Source organism: Fringilla coelebs, assembly GCF_963513975.1.
Source record: "Fringilla coelebs genome assembly, chromosome: 5".
NCBI classification, from domain to species: Eukaryota; Metazoa; Chordata; class Aves; order Passeriformes; family Fringillidae; genus Fringilla; species Fringilla coelebs.
In genome coordinates, this window is record NC_140033.1 from 53094605 (window position 1) to 53112845 (window position 18241).

The following is an 18241-nucleotide window of genomic DNA, read 5'->3' on the forward strand; positions in this document are numbered from 1 at the left end:
AATGATTCCACCCCATGTAAATTTCCCATTTCTGCTACAAGCGACAATCTGTCTTCTCTGGCCATGCACTTGGGCATGGCTTCTTTTCTAAAGGGAACGTCTGATTCATCTTAACCTTGGTAAAATTTGTATATCTGCGTTGGTTTAAGTTTTCAAGCTGTCTTTGAAAGAAATAACCCTTACTTTAAAATGAAGAAAGGGTAAAACCGACACGTTCTTTGTATTTCAAAGATCCCGAAAGCAGACACGAAGTGTTCCTCAGCTCTTGGCACAGATTTACGAGTGAACCACAGCAGGACTGGGCCCAGGAAGGTTTCTCACCGGCAAAAACCTTGTGGAGCAGGCAAACACTGCCTGCTCATGCCAAAGACAGGCGGCACCTGGGTGTGCCCGAGTTTTTCTGCCAGCTCCACCAACATGGAAACCCTACAGGAAACCCTCGCCCGCCTGGTGAATGGGGAAAATTAGAGGTTTTCTGGAAAAACTTTCCAGACCTGTATTTGGTGTAGGCTTTCTCGAGCCCCTGCCCGTGGTCCCTGCAGGTGCACACACCAGACCCGCGGGGCCGCGGCCGGTGTTCGCCTCGCCTCAGCGCGGCCCCGCGGGGCCCGGGGGCTCAGCCCGGGGCTCGGCCCCGCTCAGGCGCCTTCCAGCGGCCCGGGAGAGCCGCGGCGGATCCTCCGTGCTCCCGGCGCACAAAGCAGCGCCGCAGCAGCAACCCTCACCGCCGCCACCCCCGCCCCACTCGCGGCTCTCGGGGCGGGGTGGGCCGGGCGAAGGGGCCGCCCCACGCCTGTGCCGCCGCCGGGGCGGGCGGCGGGGAAGGGGCGGAGAGCGGGGGCGCCGCCACCGCCCCCCGGCCCGCCCCGCCCGCCGCGCCCCATGGTGCCGGCGCGGGCGCGGGGCCGAGGCAGAGGCGGCGAGGCCGGCGGGGCGCTCTTACCGCGCCCGCCGCCGCCGGGCATGGAGGGCGCCGAGGCGGCCGCCCGCGGCAGCAGCAGTCCCAGCCCCAGCCTCACGCAGCCCCGCTGCTCCTCCTGCGGCCCCGGCCCTCCCGGCGGCGAGGCGGCAGCGGCGGCGGCCATGGAGGAGCCGGTCCGGGCGGCTCCGTCCCCGGAGGTAACGGCGGCGAGGAAGCAGCAGGGAGTGAAACGGCATCACCACAAGCACAACCTGAAGCATCGCTACGAGCTGCAGGAGACCTTGGGCAAAGGCACCTATGGCAAAGTCAAGCGGGCCATCGAGAGGTTCTCTGGCAGAGTGGTAAGGCAACAGAGCGGCTTCTCTCTGCCTCTTATATTTACTCATATATACAGGTATATATAAGATCATATTCCAACGCCGATCTCGGAACAGGGCCGGCTGGTTGCATCCCCTTAGGAGCCCCGTGCTGTGTACGGGGCTGGCGAGTGGTGCCGAGGCGGGGACCCGCTCAGCATCCCACCCGTGCCTGCGGTCCGCGGCTTTGTTCAGAGTGCCAATCCTGCAGAGAGACTTTCATCTGAGAGGGCTGGTAGAGACACTGTAGTAGCGCATTGGTACATTTTGGAGGGATGTGTTATTATTGGAAAATTAGAGTGACTTTTTTTTCGGATTTTTTTTTTTTTCACACTCACGTCCACTGTGAATAGTTTTTTGCCCAGTGGAAATTCATGTTTTGGGGAAACCTGTCATATCCCCTGGCTAACCAGCACTGCTCACAAAGTACTGTCAGAAGGGAAAACGTTTGCTTCTCTGGTTGAAAATGCTATGATTCGCTCATACTTTTGTGAGCTGAACTTTGCTGACACCTAAAAAAATTGCAGGGACTGCAGCCCACCCCATTGGTTTTTATGATCCATTTCACTGCTCTGTGATGCCGGCTGGCTTGAGACTTCAAGCAGCCAGGGGATTGTCCAGCAATAACTCAGTTTCAGCATTTCCTCACTGGTGCAGCGCTCCAGTCGGGCACAGAAATGCAATTGAAGCAATGTACACGTTAGTCAGAATTATTGTCATTTTTCCTTCCCAGAAATATGTAACTATAGAGATGGGCATTGTTGTGATAAAGAAATAGGGGGTTTTCTACAGAAGTCTTTGTCGTGAAGTACACTATATGAGTTTTCACTAGACTTCATCTAAAAGCGAGGCATTTCCCTGGTGATGTTACATTTACCTTTCCCTTTCGGTTGCTGGGGAGCTCAGCATGCACCCAGAGGCAGAAGGATCTGTAAAACAGAAAATGAAATTTCAGATGCTATGACTTTAATAAGAAACACTTTGCAACTGAATATCTTTGTGTCGACAGTGAAAATCAGAGTTCCAGCCAAGTTGTAGCGTCATATCATATATGCTTTCATTTTATTAGCTCATTTGGAGGCTGGCTAAAGAGAAGCCAGAGATGGACATCTCTGCACATGCTCACTCTACGTCCATGATTTTTAACGTTTGCTGTCCCGGCTGTTTTACGATTTCAGGCTAACAAAAGCATCAGGGCTATGTTATATGCTAACTAGGATTTTTTAAAGTAGATTAGTTTTGAGTTGCATTATAAAGTGCAGTAAATAAGTTGAAAACATCTCTTTTCAAGGAGTTGAGAAATTAACAAAAAAAGGGTGGCAGCAATGTACCATGAGATTTGGCTTTGGAAAGAGCTCTCAGAGGAAGGGATGTAGAGTAGATAGATGTGTGTCTCATCCAACTTAACAACATGCTAGTTCTTTCCATATTTTGCTAACTGTCAAGCTCTTCAGCTGCACAGTTAAAGGATGCTTTGATGTTATGGTCTGAACTGAATTTATATGGCTAATGCCATCTTGAAATGGAGAGAGTGAAAATCAGAATACCTATGCAATTTTAAATGCAATAAAAATATAACATTCGCTGTATCAGCTGGTATGTAGAAGCTGAACAAGTCCTTACCAGGGTGTGAATTTTTTACTGGAGTAATGCAAGCCTTGGCGTGTGGCACTTCGTAATTATTAACTAGTCTGCAGGCGAGCTCTGGTGTAACGTGTCCATTTGAACTGTAACATCTGTGAGTGTATGTAAAATATCCACAGTTTGTCTGCTTGCAGAATAAAAGCTAGTCATCAGGAATCCAGCCAGATCTCTGTGAATGGAAAACGCCTCTTGTTTTCTGACAGTTCCCCTGTCTGGCTGTTACTGATTACTGTGAACACTGGTTCCTTTCCATGGGTGAGATAAGATGACTGATCAGAGAGGGGCAGTTTTTCTTTGCTTTTTCCACCCCTCTTTCTCTTCCCTTTCCTCTTTTCAGTTTTATTAGGGGCAGTGTTTGCATTATCCATGAGCAGGTTGGACCAGATGCTGGCGTGTCCAGTAGGGGATGCGATGTGGCCGGCACTGTCTGTTGCATCACATCTGATGCCAATCCAGCAGCAAGAGTCCTAAGGGTGCTCTTGTCTGAGCTGTTTGCTTCCTACTCTGTTACTGGTTTAGCCGATCATCACTTTCTTTACTCAGTGGTAAGCAGGTATTTGAAGCTGAATGGTAACAGATTGCAAAGCTGGACCTTGTGTTCCCATTCATCAGTCTTGTTCAAGCAATTCTCCTGTTTAGCCTTTCCACTTCTCTTGTCTGTCAAGAATTTCTTTAGCTGTATGGAATTCAATAAAGAGGTTTGCATGATTAGCCAGGCTTTTAATATGAAGCACATACTTTGGATTTGTTGTCATCTGTATAAACAGAGCTCAGAAATGAAATAAACTGTCAGGTTTGGGTAAATAAAGTAGAACCAAGGTGAGAAGACAGTTTAGTGCAAAGTGCAGATGTGCTTTAATGCTATGCCATTGGAAATCAATAGCAGGATTTCTGTTGACTTAAATGAAAGCAGTATTTGGCACGTGTTAGTAGGTTACAGGTTTATTCAAATTGTTATTCCTCTTAACTTTAACTTTGTTGTTTTTCCTTGTAATGCAGTGGGACGTGATCATAAAGTTTCCTGCCATAAAGCTCCAGGGTAGATTGTATGATACATTTGGTTTGTTATTGGAAACAACTTAGGCGAATTTGTGCATTAGTTACCACAGTAACTACAGACAGTATTGCAAGCTGCATGGAGCAGTTAAAATATTGCCCAGTATATGACATATGAGGTGCCTAATTTTGCCAGCAAGGTTTCTTCATTAGTGCTGTCTCCATATACACAGTTGTAACTTACAGCATTTTAAATTAAGGCACCTGTTAGCAAGTGTAAGGATGAAGAGATGATATCTCAAGACTGTGAAGTAGCACTCATGTTTCTGTGGGTGTTTTTTCCACTTGTCATCTTGCACATGTTAAACCAAAGAACAGAACTTTTGTTAGTGTTATGTATTCAATGTTTGTTAGCCAAGAAATCCACAGTTACGCTTATTTCAGCCTTATTTAAGGTATGTATTGACCACCTTTGGCTGATTCTGTGCATGGTGCATGAAGATGGGAAATGCTGCTGGATTCTTCTTTGAGTAAATAGTCATTAGAATGCAAATTTAGATAACAGATAAGTGTTTTCTGTTTGCTGTTTGCAAAAGCCAGGAAGCTTGTCTCCCTTTCTCTCCCTAGGTTGCACTTGGGAGGTGATGGGGAGTAGCTGCAGAAGCCTGCTTCCCCTCCTCCTTCATCTCCCTCTTTCTGCCTGAGCCATGACATCTTTTCTTCCTCCTCACCAGCAGGTGGAGGAAGCACTATTCTCCTCCAGCTGTTCTTCCAGAAAGTTAATTATTTTGGGAATTGATGACAAGCAGCAGCCCAGCACATAGTGCATATTTGGACAGGCATGTTATGTGTGGTGGCTGCCGTGTGTTATTTATCTCTTTTACATAATAAGTGCAGGTAGTAGGATGTTGCCTAGTGAAATTGGTTTCTGGATCAAAATCTTGTAAAAACTGTCAAACTTTAAAGCAACCAAATTTTTTATTTACAACTTCAGTGCAAATCTTTTCTTTGGGATAGGTCTGCTTCTTGATGAGTTTGAAGGGTTGCATGGGGTCTTTGAAACCTGGAACAGCAACAGATTATGTGAAAGGAGGATTTTTGCTTTGCTGATTGTATTTTTCCATATCATGACAAAACCAAAACGTGAATATCAACAATGATGGCTCTGTCATGTGAGTAATTAAGGCCTTGTTGGCCACACAACTGTTTTCTTTGGAGTGTGGTTTTTAAGGGTTCCTTATAACAGGATAAAAGTGTGCTCGTGGGTCACTGAGGACAGTGAAAGCCAGGTAGAACATTTGTTCTCTCACCTGTGCTGCCAGTATCACAGAAAATGGGAGTATCCCTCTGATGCATGTGATTTTTTTTATCTTTAATAATACATTTTCATTTTTCCCCTGAGAATTTCTTCAATTAGCACTTGGGTCACTGCTTCGTATTGATTTTATCTTGATTGCTTGGTGTGCATCTTCTGCAGGATAATGTCCAAATCTGACACAGAATCTGTTTATTTCTTTTGAGGTTCTTTGTTGCTCTTACTAAGACATCTTCCTTTGTGGCAGACACAGGAATAAGTATCTACACAATGTTGATGTGATGTGAAGTGTCTGTACAGTACTTTGCTTAGCAGGTTCCCGATTTGTGAATGTGCCTTCCACAGCTCTAATAATACACTTCAATTATAGTAACAATAGCTTGTATTACTACCCCATTTTATACATGAGAAATGAAAAACTTGCCAATTAAAGCCAAAATCAGCAGAAGTTTCGGCTAGTTTTGAGTGCACATCCAAGTAGCTCATTTATCCAGACATGTGACATCAGGGTCCTGTGGATGACACCTTCCTCTTGCAGCACTCAGCCTGTGCTGCCTCCTGGCCTCTCTCTTTACCCGGGGCTTTTGTCCTTGTGTGACATCCAGCTTCGGTCTCCATTCGTGGCCCTTTTGTCCTCCACTGCCTCCCTCTTTGTTGTGTGTGCCAGCGCGATGACCCGCGCAGGGTGTGCAGCTCTGCTCCCTGCTCCCAAGCTGGCAGCTGCCAGCAGGATCTGTGCAGCCTGTGGTGGCTGCTGCGGGCACCTCTCCTGCCACACTCACATGGGGTCAGAGGTTCTTCAGGGCAAAAAGGGATTCTTGCAAAACATGCAACCTAAAACTTATTTATTTATTTATTTATTTATTTATTTAAGATGTTTCCTGTGAGTTCCTTTTGGGACTCGTAATGTGACTAAATCTGGACAGTGTTTTCATGGTGCTGAAGGCGTGTTAGTGAAACTCAGGTCATCCTCTGCATGCATGGAAATTCTAGATCTGGAATGACTAGAAGCTGGAAAGAGTATATGGGCTTGAAAATAGTTTTACTGTTAATTTGTTATTTGTTCCACCCTTAACTATTAGATGTGTTCCGAGATTGTGGTTTAAAAAAAAGCAGCAAATGGAAAGAATACCACTGGAATTATTCTAATGTAATTCACAGTGCATATTGTGGGCTTTATTACCATAGGAGTTACTACCTGCTTGTATCAAATTGCTGCAGTCTTCGTATAAACACTTGGATAATTGAAATGCCAAAGAAGACCTTAACATTAAGGGGTGCAGACAGAAATAACTGATTACAGCATGAAGTTCATCAGGAGAAAGGCACTAGAACAGATTACTAGTTTTCTGCACTAAGAATTTCTGTTGGAGAAGCGGATTTGTTCAGGGAAGTGTGGGTCAGTGGTATGAAATTCTGAATTAATGACTAGCCATTAAGGGGTCTGAATATATTCATTTGTCAAGTCTTTTACTAAATTAAAGAACAGCATGTTCTTTGAGCTTTGAGTAAAGATCAAGTGATATTTTCTCAATGATGTTGTATTTCCTTACAAGTGAAGAAATTAAAAGTTTCCAAGAGACTGTTGTCTTATTTTTTTCTCCTGCATTGGATGGAGCAATTTTGGGCCGATAATTAACTTCCCTGTGTCTCAGTGTATTCCTTTCTGGAAGGGTTAATATGGGAAAGTTAGACTAATGAACAGGGCACATTTTGGCTTGATGCATAGATAGTGTGATTCCCTCTTCATGTGAAATTTCACAACAGAATTTGAGCCAATGTTTTTAATGCAGCTTTCAGCTAAAAACACTATAAAATGTCTAAGTGTTTTTACAAATGGTTTCACAGCACCACGTGCTAGATAACACAAGAGAATGGAAATTGCTTGTACAAAGTCTTTCATTAGATATTGCTAAAATGTACTGCATTTTTAAGTGGCATGTGTTCTAAAAATTATTATTATTTTTTTAGGAACCACAGTGTGGATTTGACATGTGGAGACAGTTATTGTATATATTGTAGTTCGGGGTCATACATGTTGAATAAAACTGGAATGTGCAGTTCTTGTGAACAATTGTTTATTCTTTACAGAACTGTAATTGTAGTTAGTCTGTGTTTTGTCTGGTAAATAAGTAACTGGAGAGTCTCTGCTGGAGTGGGGAACTGGGAGGAGGCACATGGTGGCCACAGCTGTGCCAAGGAAGAACGACAAATGTGTGGGTTGAAAACCAGCTCTGGATATATCAGCCCTGAACACCAGCAGGTGAACATCTGTATAGCCATGATTATCCAAATGTAGAGCCTATGGGACACATTTTCAAAAGCTGCATACCAAGCATTTGGAAACTGGTTGATGACCTTTGGTTTGACATGGGCATCTGCCTAGTTCTAGTCTCTCCCTCCTGTATGCACTAATGTACTGTCTATCTACATGAACTGGGATGCTGATGTCAAAGCACCTCCTCTTGCTTGCAACTGCGCTCCTCTCAGCAGGACACTGTTCTCCTTACTGACGTCTTGCATGTTTTCCTCTAAAAAGTGGGACAAAACAATGTTTTCTGCCACAGCTCTGAACGATTCTCTGAAGCCAGAGGTGCAGGTTTGCCTCCAGGCTTGGGGTGGGATAGGAGCTCACAGCATGGATGGCAAAAGCCATTGGTGGCTCCTTAGTATGCTGGCCAGAGCCTTAGCAGCTCCTGACCTGGGTTAGGCTGGAGGCTGCAACCAGTGCCCATCTCGTGTGTTCTCTGTTGACGATTTGCACACCACCAGTGATGGGCACGTTGGCGTGGGACTCTCTGACCTACAAGAGCATGTCCTTCTTGCCTCCTCCATAAGTTAGGATTTGTCCCTAAATTGCCCAGATGTGCACCAGACACTTTATAGAAAAACCTCTTGTCATTAGCACTGATGAGTCGATGTACTTAGGATAGTTGATATGTCAGAGGAAATGTCTCAGATAAAAAGGTCTCCAACTAAATATGTAAATTATATTTGTCAGTGTTTCCCTCAAATATCTTCCAGCAGATTTGAGTACCATGTGTGTCCATTTAATAAACTAAACTCAAAGTAATTTCCACTTTGCTAGATATATGGGGAATAGCTGGGGAGGGCGGGGAGCAAACTACAAAGCAAGGTAAAAACTGCATATGTGTGTTTTTATATTTGATGACCAATTCATTAAAGCCATAAGTGTATCCAGGCTTTCAATAGTGTTCTCCTGCTGTTGCTTCCTGTACTCCCTGGCTACAAAATCAGTCTCTGTGGCTCTCATTTGTCTTACCCACATGAAAGACTTTGAGCATCTGCAAGTTATGATTTGAGAAGTATCTGCTTTTAAACAGAATGTATTTTATCACTGTGTCTTCACAGGCAGCATAGTACGTTGTATAAATTAGGGGATCCTAGACCTTTGAACACTGGAAGGCTGGGTGAGGTACTCCGTGTGTGTACTGTGTCTGCCATACCCTCAAACATCCTGGACCCGCACCAAAAGTGCCAGATGTTGAGTAGATGTAGAGGCCCTCCTGTAACCTTTGCCGTGTGCTGCAAAGCATGGAGGGGGCAAGGTTGTAACCATCCCTCGATTTTCCATGGTTCTTGTACTGTTATTTGAGCTCTGTAATTTCTCTATTTTCAACTACAGACCATGGGCCAATCCTCAATTCAGTCTGTTAAACTATTGCATGGTGTAAGCTCATTGTGCCCCTCAGCTCTGCAAAGATGGATGGAACTTCCTTAGCTCTGATGATTTATGAGCCATCAGTCCTTAAAGCTGCCATTGGTCCATGATGTGATGGAAGTCCTGGGTCTTGCTCAACTATGGACTTTTCCAGGCTCTATGCCTACCAATGCAGGAGATAATAAAATACTTTAATGGGTGGTTCCTTTCACATGAAAAAAACCCAGTCACAGAGCAGCTGTGGGACAAGGGGTCAGCATGGCTGGCCTGTGTGAAACCACCCTGGCCAATTGTAGGTGAATGCGAAAATCACGAAATAAATGCAGGTGTTGTTTTTTATAAGTATTAAGAAAACTGCAGCTGAGATTGCTGACCTTAACATGCTCCTAATGTAACTGTTAATTTCTGGATTCCTCCTCAGCCTTCTTTTTTCACTGTCAGCATTTCCCACTTCACCTCACCACATCTTCAGCATGGTGCCTGAGAGCATTTGCTGCTGGGTCCTTCAGATACCAGCCTGGTGATGGGGAGGGTCTGCTGCACCTCTGCGATGAAGCACAGAGGTGTTTGGCAGGCTGTGCTTCCCCCGTTGCCGCACCTTCCTGGGGAGCACTGGGGATCCCAGAGCCCCTTGGCGACTCTGGCGTAGCAGCCACATGTGGGACGACTTAAGACTGGAGCAGTGTCTTTGTTCTGAGGTCTGGCAGCTTGAGGGACTTGCAATTATCTTAATGTCTGGCTGGGCCGTGGAGCTGAGTCAGTGTGTTTGGCCTTGAGCAGCACTGCTTCAGAATAAAGATGCTAGTTAAGGGACATTAGGCTTAAAAAAATAATAATTTATTGTTCCTGTGAAAAGATACTAAGTTCAGGGACTAAATTTAGGTATTCCTTGGTAGATCAGAAAAATTGGGGTCCTGCTGTTGATAGAGATCTCACAGCCTTCATATCATGTTTCCTGTACACAATAAGGCATTTGATCTCTGATGGTATTTCTAATCTCTATTAAATGCCTGATGGTGAAAGATACCTCCTTTTATTTGAGGTACAAGTGTTACTTTAAAAACAAGTGTGAATATTTTTTTAATCACAAATAAGTGTGGGGTAGAAATACCTTTTTGAGCTGTGTGGTAACTAAGCAAATGTTTCTTTTTGTTAAACGGTGCTTTGTTGTCGACACAAAAAAAGTTAAGTCCTTTGCACACAAGTCTGATAATGGGAGACAGCAAAGCATTTGTTAAAGAAATAGCTTCCAAGGCACGTGTTAGAGCTGTCACTTATTTGCATATTTTTGCCACTCTGCACAAATCAAACATTTTGGCTTCCCCAGCAGAGTGCAGCTCAAGAAGGAGGAGAAAAGGTGCCTGGAACTGCCTGGGGACAGCTGGCACAGTGGATTCTGCAGGGCAGAGGTGAGGGCTGTTGTTTTGGTGTGAGGAAATAAAATAGCCTTTGAGAGGAGAAGAGGGGAGAGTGCAGCCTTCCCATTTGGTATGTGCTCTAATGCCATGTGGCCTGGAACCTGGAAAATTCCTGTAAATACCTGCTGGAGGCAATGCAGGCTTAGCTGACTTGTGTGGGGATGTAACTGAGAGATGTTCGCATTGGCCTCTTGGGAAGACACCTTTTTAATCAGGACTATACATGAGCAATAGCATCCTTCATGCTACTTCCTTTGTCATGTTTTTATTCGCTTCAGGGCACCAAAATGGGGTGAAACAATTAAATGGTGATCTGTGGGTTTAAGCTCCAATTCTTGTAGGAGCCAGCTGTTACAGTCATGCTTTGGGCTTCCAGGAGTGGTTTCCCTGAGGTTCATCCAGAAAGTCTGTGGTAGAGCCATGGGGAGAGAGCTGAGGTCGACCATAGCTCCAGCACTGTGCTGAGCCATTCCTTGTGTGGGTATAACCATCTAAGGAAAATGGCTCTTAAAATGAATGTCCTCTTCCACGGCTTCAGTCACACTTTGAAGGGATGGTGCCAATTTTTCAAAAGCCCACCATCTCTTGTGCCTTGGAGACAGCTCATCACTGTTGATCACCACCTGAGACAATGTGGTCGCCGTCGTGTCAGCACAGCCTGGGAGGAATGAGGGCCTTTAGGCTGGACTGTGCACTGCACCCAGGCCAGAGACTGGCCATCCTTTTCAACTACAGGGGTTTTTTTTGTGTACAGTTTGAGGGTTTTCTACCATTGTTTCAGTAAAACAAAGTATTCCTCCATTCTGTCTGGCATTTTATTATGTAGATGTGGTCTAAGAGAACCTGTGATAGGCCTCGTTTTGGGTTATGCATTGCTCACAAGGAATTCCTCAGAGAGAAGGATTTCATGCTGTACTTCAACCTCCTTCAAGCCTTTCTTGGATGAAAGGAAAACTCTGCAACTGTGAATGTAACTGGTTATCATTATTGGATGTCATTACTCACTCACTCAGAGCATAAACCAAAAAAACTGCATCCCCTGTGATGTACGTGGGTAAAATGCTGCTCTCAGTTGCGTTAACACTTGTAAGCTGAAGAGTAGAGTTCGGCCCTTTGTTTCAATTGAAATATTTGTTTAATACAGGCAAGGACTAAACAATACACTTGAAAGTGATTTGTGTTATTGTCTGTAGAGCAGAGCTTGTATTTTATGAACTGGCTGATCATAAAGACAGCATAAATCATGTAAAGCATTCTCATTTGCCTTTTCTTTCTTTCTCTTTTTTTATTTTTGCAGATGGGGCTTGCAGAGTAGAGTTGCAGTCAAATGTCTGCTCCAGGATATTTTAGTTGAACTGTGCAAGTCCATTAAACAAACGTAATGGATTTTTGGAAAGAAGAATGTTTCAAACCAAATGTTTTACATAGAGAACATCTGGTTAGTTCTGGATGTTTGTATGTAGAGCACATCAGACAGCAGCCGTAGTGAGTTCATCTGGGAGGTTGCCTGGGATGTAGTTGTAGGATATGACAGTTCAGTTGTTATGGGGAATAATTCCTATGAAGTATTGCCATAAACTGAATGTTTGGCACAAACAGCTGTATCTTTGTTTTACTGCACACCCAAGTTATTCTTCTTATCTGCCCAGCAAAACTCTAGACGGTATTTAAATAACCCAGTAAAAACTGGCACCTTAGAGCTGTATTAAAGCATGCCCAAGGAGGGGAATTGAAGCTTGCTCTATGTCCAGGGAAGCACTATGGATTTCTGCCGTGGGTGAATGCAGTATGTGCAAATGGTTTGTGGGGCTGAGTTGGAAACAATCAGTGTTCCACTGGTGTTGTGTGGTGTTGCTTTGAGCAATGTAAATATGCAAAACTGGTGAAATGCATTTAATTAGCCTGACATTAGAGTTTATTAGGGCTACTGGAAGAACTTTAACCTGGGTAAATTAATAAGTCTGCTTTTATTTCACAGCATTGGAAATAATATATTTCTAGGAAATGTAGAAAAATATCTTATTTGGGAGTTGGTTCTTAAATTATTTCTGCAGTTTAACTGAGGAATGCGTGGTTCAAGTGAGATTAAAGTTGTAATTTCCAGAGCAGCAATGCAGCTTCCCCTTTCAGGATAGTTTAACTAAAAAGTTAAACAAATTGGGTTAGGCAGTCTCTTGGTCCGATCCCTTGTGGACAGCAATTCACATTGTGCAGCACTGCTTTAATAGTCCTGCTTTGTCTGACATGATTTGTGGTATTTGCTGAGATGAGTTTCTGGACCGAGCAGCATGAAAGGGAATTGCTGCTCACTCTGAGGAAGGGGGTATGTCCAAGTGTGTGCGAAGGTCACTTGGCAGGGGGAAGTGGGAAGCCTGGGCTGCTGTTGTTACACTACCTAACAGCTTAGCTTCTGGCAAGGGGATCCCAGAAACATGAGTTTTAACTCTGTCTTGTTCAACCGACTCCAGCCAAAACAGATGCCAAAAAAGTTATTTGTGCATGTTGAAGAAGGAGGCAACAGTCCTGGAGCTCACAGGGTCTGGGGGAGTTCTTAGGCCAAAGCTTTCCATCCTGAAAAATAATTGCATTGTGCTTTTTCCCCTCCAAAGTTATGTCTCTGCATAACTGCTTAGAACAACTGCCTGCAGTTGTGAACTCCTCTTCTATCAGGGAGAGCTGGAATTATGCATTTAAGGCTGCAGAATTGCCAGCCACTTAATTGTAGGAAAGTGTAATTCATTCCTCATCCTCTCACATCCATTCCAAGCCCAACCGGCTGCAGGGAGCAAGAATGTTCCTCTTCCTTTTTTACTCTCTCTCCTGAGCCATTAGGGTGGCCTTGGTAATTTACTTTCAATAAATAGAAGGGAACAACAGGAGGTTCCTCTACCTTCAGGGGTGTAAATATTTCTCAGAAATCAGAGATGAATGGGGAAGAAATCTTAGCAAACTCCTTTCCTCCCACTGTAGTAATTCCACCACATTCCATCATAAATTCTAAGACAATCTGTTCCCAGAAGGGACCATTAAATAGGTAATGTCCAGGCAGAACAATGTAATACTGAAGCAGTGTGTTAACAAAAACAAATTTAATATTGCAAAGCGATCTGTAAGCCCTGGAGCAAAATAATCTGTGTGAGGCTTTGATATGTGATTGCCAATCTTTTTGTATTTCAAGAGTATTTTCCAGATAGGATATGGGTTTATGGTTTGTTAGATTCCCACCAGGAAGTGGTGTTTATATTTTGATCCACTTTAGATCAGTTTAGGAAAGTATACTAGATACAGGTGCTTCGATAGTTCCGTGTCATTAACTCTTCCAACTGTGCTGTTTAAACACATCTGTGCACCCTCCATCATATAATTTCTGTGTCCCACCATGTTTGCACAATGAATCCTTGTTCATCAATGTAAATCAAAAAGACTAAAGTCTATAAATTCAGCTTTTTTTTCACACTTAAAAATTCCTTTCTGTTAATTCAGGTGGTCAAACTATATGGTTTTTGGTTTTAATGAGTGCTGTGGTGCATGAAAACACAAACATTTCTTTTAAAAAGGACTCTTCCCAAGTTTTTTCCTTGTACCATTGTAATTCTCGTGGTGAAACAGCACTTCCCTTTTTTCTCTGAAGGACTGTAGGACTGGAGAGCAAAATCAAAAGATCCCCACAATACCAGCTGACTTCACATTTGTGGTGGAAGAGGCATTGTAAAGATGTGCAAAGCTCTCAGTGGTTCTGAGGTTTCTCTGAACTCACAGATGCTTCAGTGAAAAAAAGAGAATAATCCAAGCTACATTTTTTTATCCACAACTTTCTCAAGCATAATGTACCAATAAATGAAAATGTGCTGTGAGGTGGCTTCTTGGGAAAAAAACTGGTTCTAAGAGTTCAAGCAATGTCTAACCCTCTTCCTTGTTTAATGTGAATTACAGCCTTGCACTCATTTAGTACTTTTGCCTAAACCTGTAAAATCACTTTAGAGACTCTGATAACTGCTGAGGTTACCATTCTTTAGCAGCACATTGTAACAGTTTGCAGCAGTTGCTTAGAGGGTGTGAATAACCCCATTTCCAATTTAAATGATTGGAGGAATTACAGGAGTCATTTTCAAACTGGAACTAGGGCTTTATACCTGTCTTCTTAACAAAGTCATAAAGGGCTTTTTTTATAATGACCTAGCCAAGATCTTGATTTTATGTTTCATCTCCAAATTGATGCCTTGAACAGTGTGCACTCCTACTTTGGAGGATTACTTCAGTGTGGTTCACTGCTTATTCACAATGAAAAAACAACATTGAATTAAAGTTCCTCTCTGCTGCCTCAGGTTAGCATTTTGCATTACATCAGCTGCTGTGGTAGCTGTGAGAGCAAGCCTCAAAATTAATGTGAAATCTATCTTCCAGCTTTTGGAGGGTGGATCTGTAATACCCATGTAACATTGAGAACAGTGAACTTGGGGCTTGTGAATTCTTTCAGTCCTCTTTATCCTGACTTGCCAGTAATTTAATTAGTGCTAAACAGTCTGCACACAGACTTGCAGAAGTTAAAAGATGGACTGATACAGGATTCTCTTTCAGTGACTTTTCCTCTTTTGCTTATGTGCTGGATGGAGCTATGCTGTGTTTGGAAGTTGATCAATAATGATTGCACAATTCTAACCTCATTTAAACTGTGATATAAACAGACATGATAGAAACGGATGCTACCATGTTTTTTCCTACTTAAAAGTGAAGTCAGCTTTTTTTTTTCTGTTTTTTTCCTCCTCCTTTTTTCCCCCTTTTTGGTTCCAACAAAATTGTAACCTGGAAGAAAAGCAATTAGACTTTGTGAAATCCCAACTCAGTGTAGCATTTGGCTTTGGTAAATGTGGAAGCCAAAAATAAACATCTGCTTGGCAATTTCACTAGAAGTTAACTGTAAATGCAGTTTTCATCTTTTGAGTGAATGTGGCATTTGGTGCTGGTTAACATCTATTAAGGAGAATGATCATAGTTGAGGCTGTAAAGCGTTTTTTTTTTCCTTTTTTAATTACAGTTATGAACATCCATTGCCTTGGGGAAATCCCCTACCCCAGTTTCTTTCCAGACCTAATTTCTTATGTGCAAAAGCATGAACTTTTCTTGAAAGTTTGAAAGTAGTTGGATGGCATATTTGTAAGTTAGTAGACATTGGAAGGGAGATGGTGCTTCCATCAATCTGTGCATGATATGGAGTTACATTTAGAAGTGTATTAGAGAAAATGTAAGCAGTCCCACTCTTTTCTCCAGGAGGGTAAAGTCTGCACATGATAGGGACTCTCCCAGGATGCCAGACCAGCCTTGGGCTCCAGTCCTGACAGGACACAGCTGCAAACATCTTTAATAACCTGCTCATGTAAGATCTCTGCTTTTCAACAAATCTTCTGCAATCTCTGCTCCTACCACAGCAAATTTGTTGTACTGTGGGTTAGGGAGGATTGAAGTGAATGCAGATTTGTGGTAGCATGCTATTGGGACAGTGAGGAGGGGTGAGAAGGGGCAACTTGAGGCATCACTAAGGGAAACACATCATTATTGCTAGGGGTGGTGGTTATTTGTAGGATCTTTCTTCTAGAACTGAACAGTCCTGTGACTTAGTACTTCAGTAATGTGGTGTAAAAATCTTTTGGGAAGGGAGAGGTTTTTTGGTATATTTCCGACATACATTACTTGAGGCAAGGATTCTCAGCATTAAATGAAGAAAGGTCTGCCAGGGAAATTTGTCAGAGAATGCATGGTGTAAACGTGCCAGGCTTTTTAGACATAGCTGAGGATAGTGGGTACCAGACAATGAAGGGATGCAAATTTTCCAGTTAGGCAGTAGTTACTCAGGAAATGTGCTCACAAATCCTGATAACAAGCACCATAGGCAGGGGTGAGGAAAGAAGGGGAGGAACAGTGTTGTATGTTCCTCCTGGCACCCACTTTATATATGAATAGTATAAATGTGTTCATCTGATATCTTCTACTGTTCATAAAAACTTGATTCCACAAACATCTTTCTCTGTGAATAAGGGGGGAACTAGAAAGAATATGTAATCCCCTTACTGAGTGTTTGTGAATAGCTAATTCCTCTTCTCCACTAGGTGAATCATCGTTTATGATATGATAGCAGCAACTATATCCAGCAGAACCAGAAAAGGAAAATTAAACCTGAGGTAATCATACCTTCATTCTCCCAGAGACAGTGGCACATTGTGCCTCAGCTTATGCAAATAGAATTTTTATTTAACGTTTATCACACTGACTCGGGACTTCTAGTGCCTTGGCACAAGAGTGAGTTTCTCTGCAAGTAGTGACATCAGCTTTGGTTTTAGAAATATAATCTGTCTGGTACATTGTGAAGAGGGGAATGGAACAGGGAGATGCTGATGTTCGCTGTATGCTGTTACCATGCAGAGTGAGGCAGCTGTAAAAAATACCTTTATGTCTCACCAGCACATGGACCTGAGAGATGCATCGAGGCACGTGCATCATTGCCCTTTATGTGTGCAGCTGCTGGCCGGCAACAACAATAACAATGTTTTGTTCTTGGTAACATCCATGACAGGAACAAACATGTGATGGAACAAAGTAATGAGCAGAAGTTGAGATTTAAATCAGCAAAGGCTCACTTGGGTGCAGATGGCACCGGTTGCTGCTTTGAGCAACTTTCCCGATTACTGCATAGTTTGCCAGCATATCAAACAATAGAGTTGGGCTGCTGATAAATAATTAATAAGGATTTTGTTGAATGCTTGTCTCCCAGGCAGTATCACCATGGAGATGATCTGGCTTTTAGGATGTGAAAACTAACAATCTCTGAAACAATGGCATTGTGTCAACCTTACTCTTTCCCTGAAAGGGAGAGCTCTGAGAGATGTGTTAGCAGATTGCACAACGCCAGGCACTAATTTTGCTTACACTCACAGTGGCCTTTTGTCAACTTTTCAGTGACTGCATGAAATGTTTTCTATGACCATGCAGAAGCTTGTTCTTAGAATTACAGGTCCTGCATGATGCTCTTTAGTACTGCATCTGGCCCAGGGCTGGAATTTCAAGATAACGTTTTTTCAGCAAATGGACACAGCAAAAGTATAATCATGTGGTAGGAGGCTTAGAAAAACAAGTCCTCATATGCGTACCTTTTCAGAACCCTTTGGATGCGTCATTTCCCCACAAGAATATCTGCCCATGGATCCTTCTTCCTACCTGGAAGGTCCAGAGGCCAATTAGACAGTTATTCAGCCTGCCCCCCTGCCTTTCCTTTTTCTCCTTTATGCAACCTCTGGAAGTGCCGTTTCAATGCAACTGCATTATCAGCAATTCGCCTCCTTATCATTTGATTGCAGCCACCTCAGGGACCACATAATTTTGTAGCTTTGTTTTTTTTCCTCTTGGGTTGGTGATGTCTGGGCCAAGAGCCATAGGCAGAGACTCCCCTGGAAAAAACATTATATGGTGCCAGACTGTAAGACTATTCTTTCTTACTTGGCTCTGTGGAGCTGGAGAAAGAACAATGTACCTTTTCTCTCCCCACCCCCGAACATCCTCTGCTCTCCCTTTCTCTTCCTCCCCTGGTTGATCAACTTATTCTTTACCTCCACACCCCCGTTGGTACTTGGCACATTGCACTTCCCACCTTCGAATCTCAAAGAAAGGAAGCAGAGCTGTGAAACTGGCTGGGCTCACCCACTTCCCATTGCTGGGTGGGGATGGATTCAGTTCACAGCTTTCAGAAAGGAGAGTTTTATGTGTATTTAACCTTCCCCTCCCTCTTCACCCAAAGAAAATGTTTTTTCATAATTTTCTTTTCTGACATATTGCTCAGTGGCAACAAGCTGGTTTCCCTTTCTCAGGGAACTTCGCTCTCTGTCCTGAGGGAGGTTTTTTGACTCTCCATAATAGTAT

At 43.3% G+C, this 18241-nt stretch overlaps 1 protein-coding gene across 1 annotated transcript in view; it reads left to right on the plus strand.

Annotated features, from left to right (window-relative positions):
* Positions 1-911: 911 nt before the first annotated feature.
* NUAK1 (NUAK family kinase 1) overlaps positions 912-18241 on the plus strand; it is a 46945-nt gene continuing 29615 nt past the window's right edge. Inside the window, exon 1 of the mRNA XM_084205339.1 lies at positions 912-1263. Within this exon, the coding sequence (XP_084061465.1) occupies positions 964-1263 (300 nt within the window). The 5' untranslated portion in view covers positions 912-963. The remainder of the gene's footprint in view (positions 1264-18241) is intronic.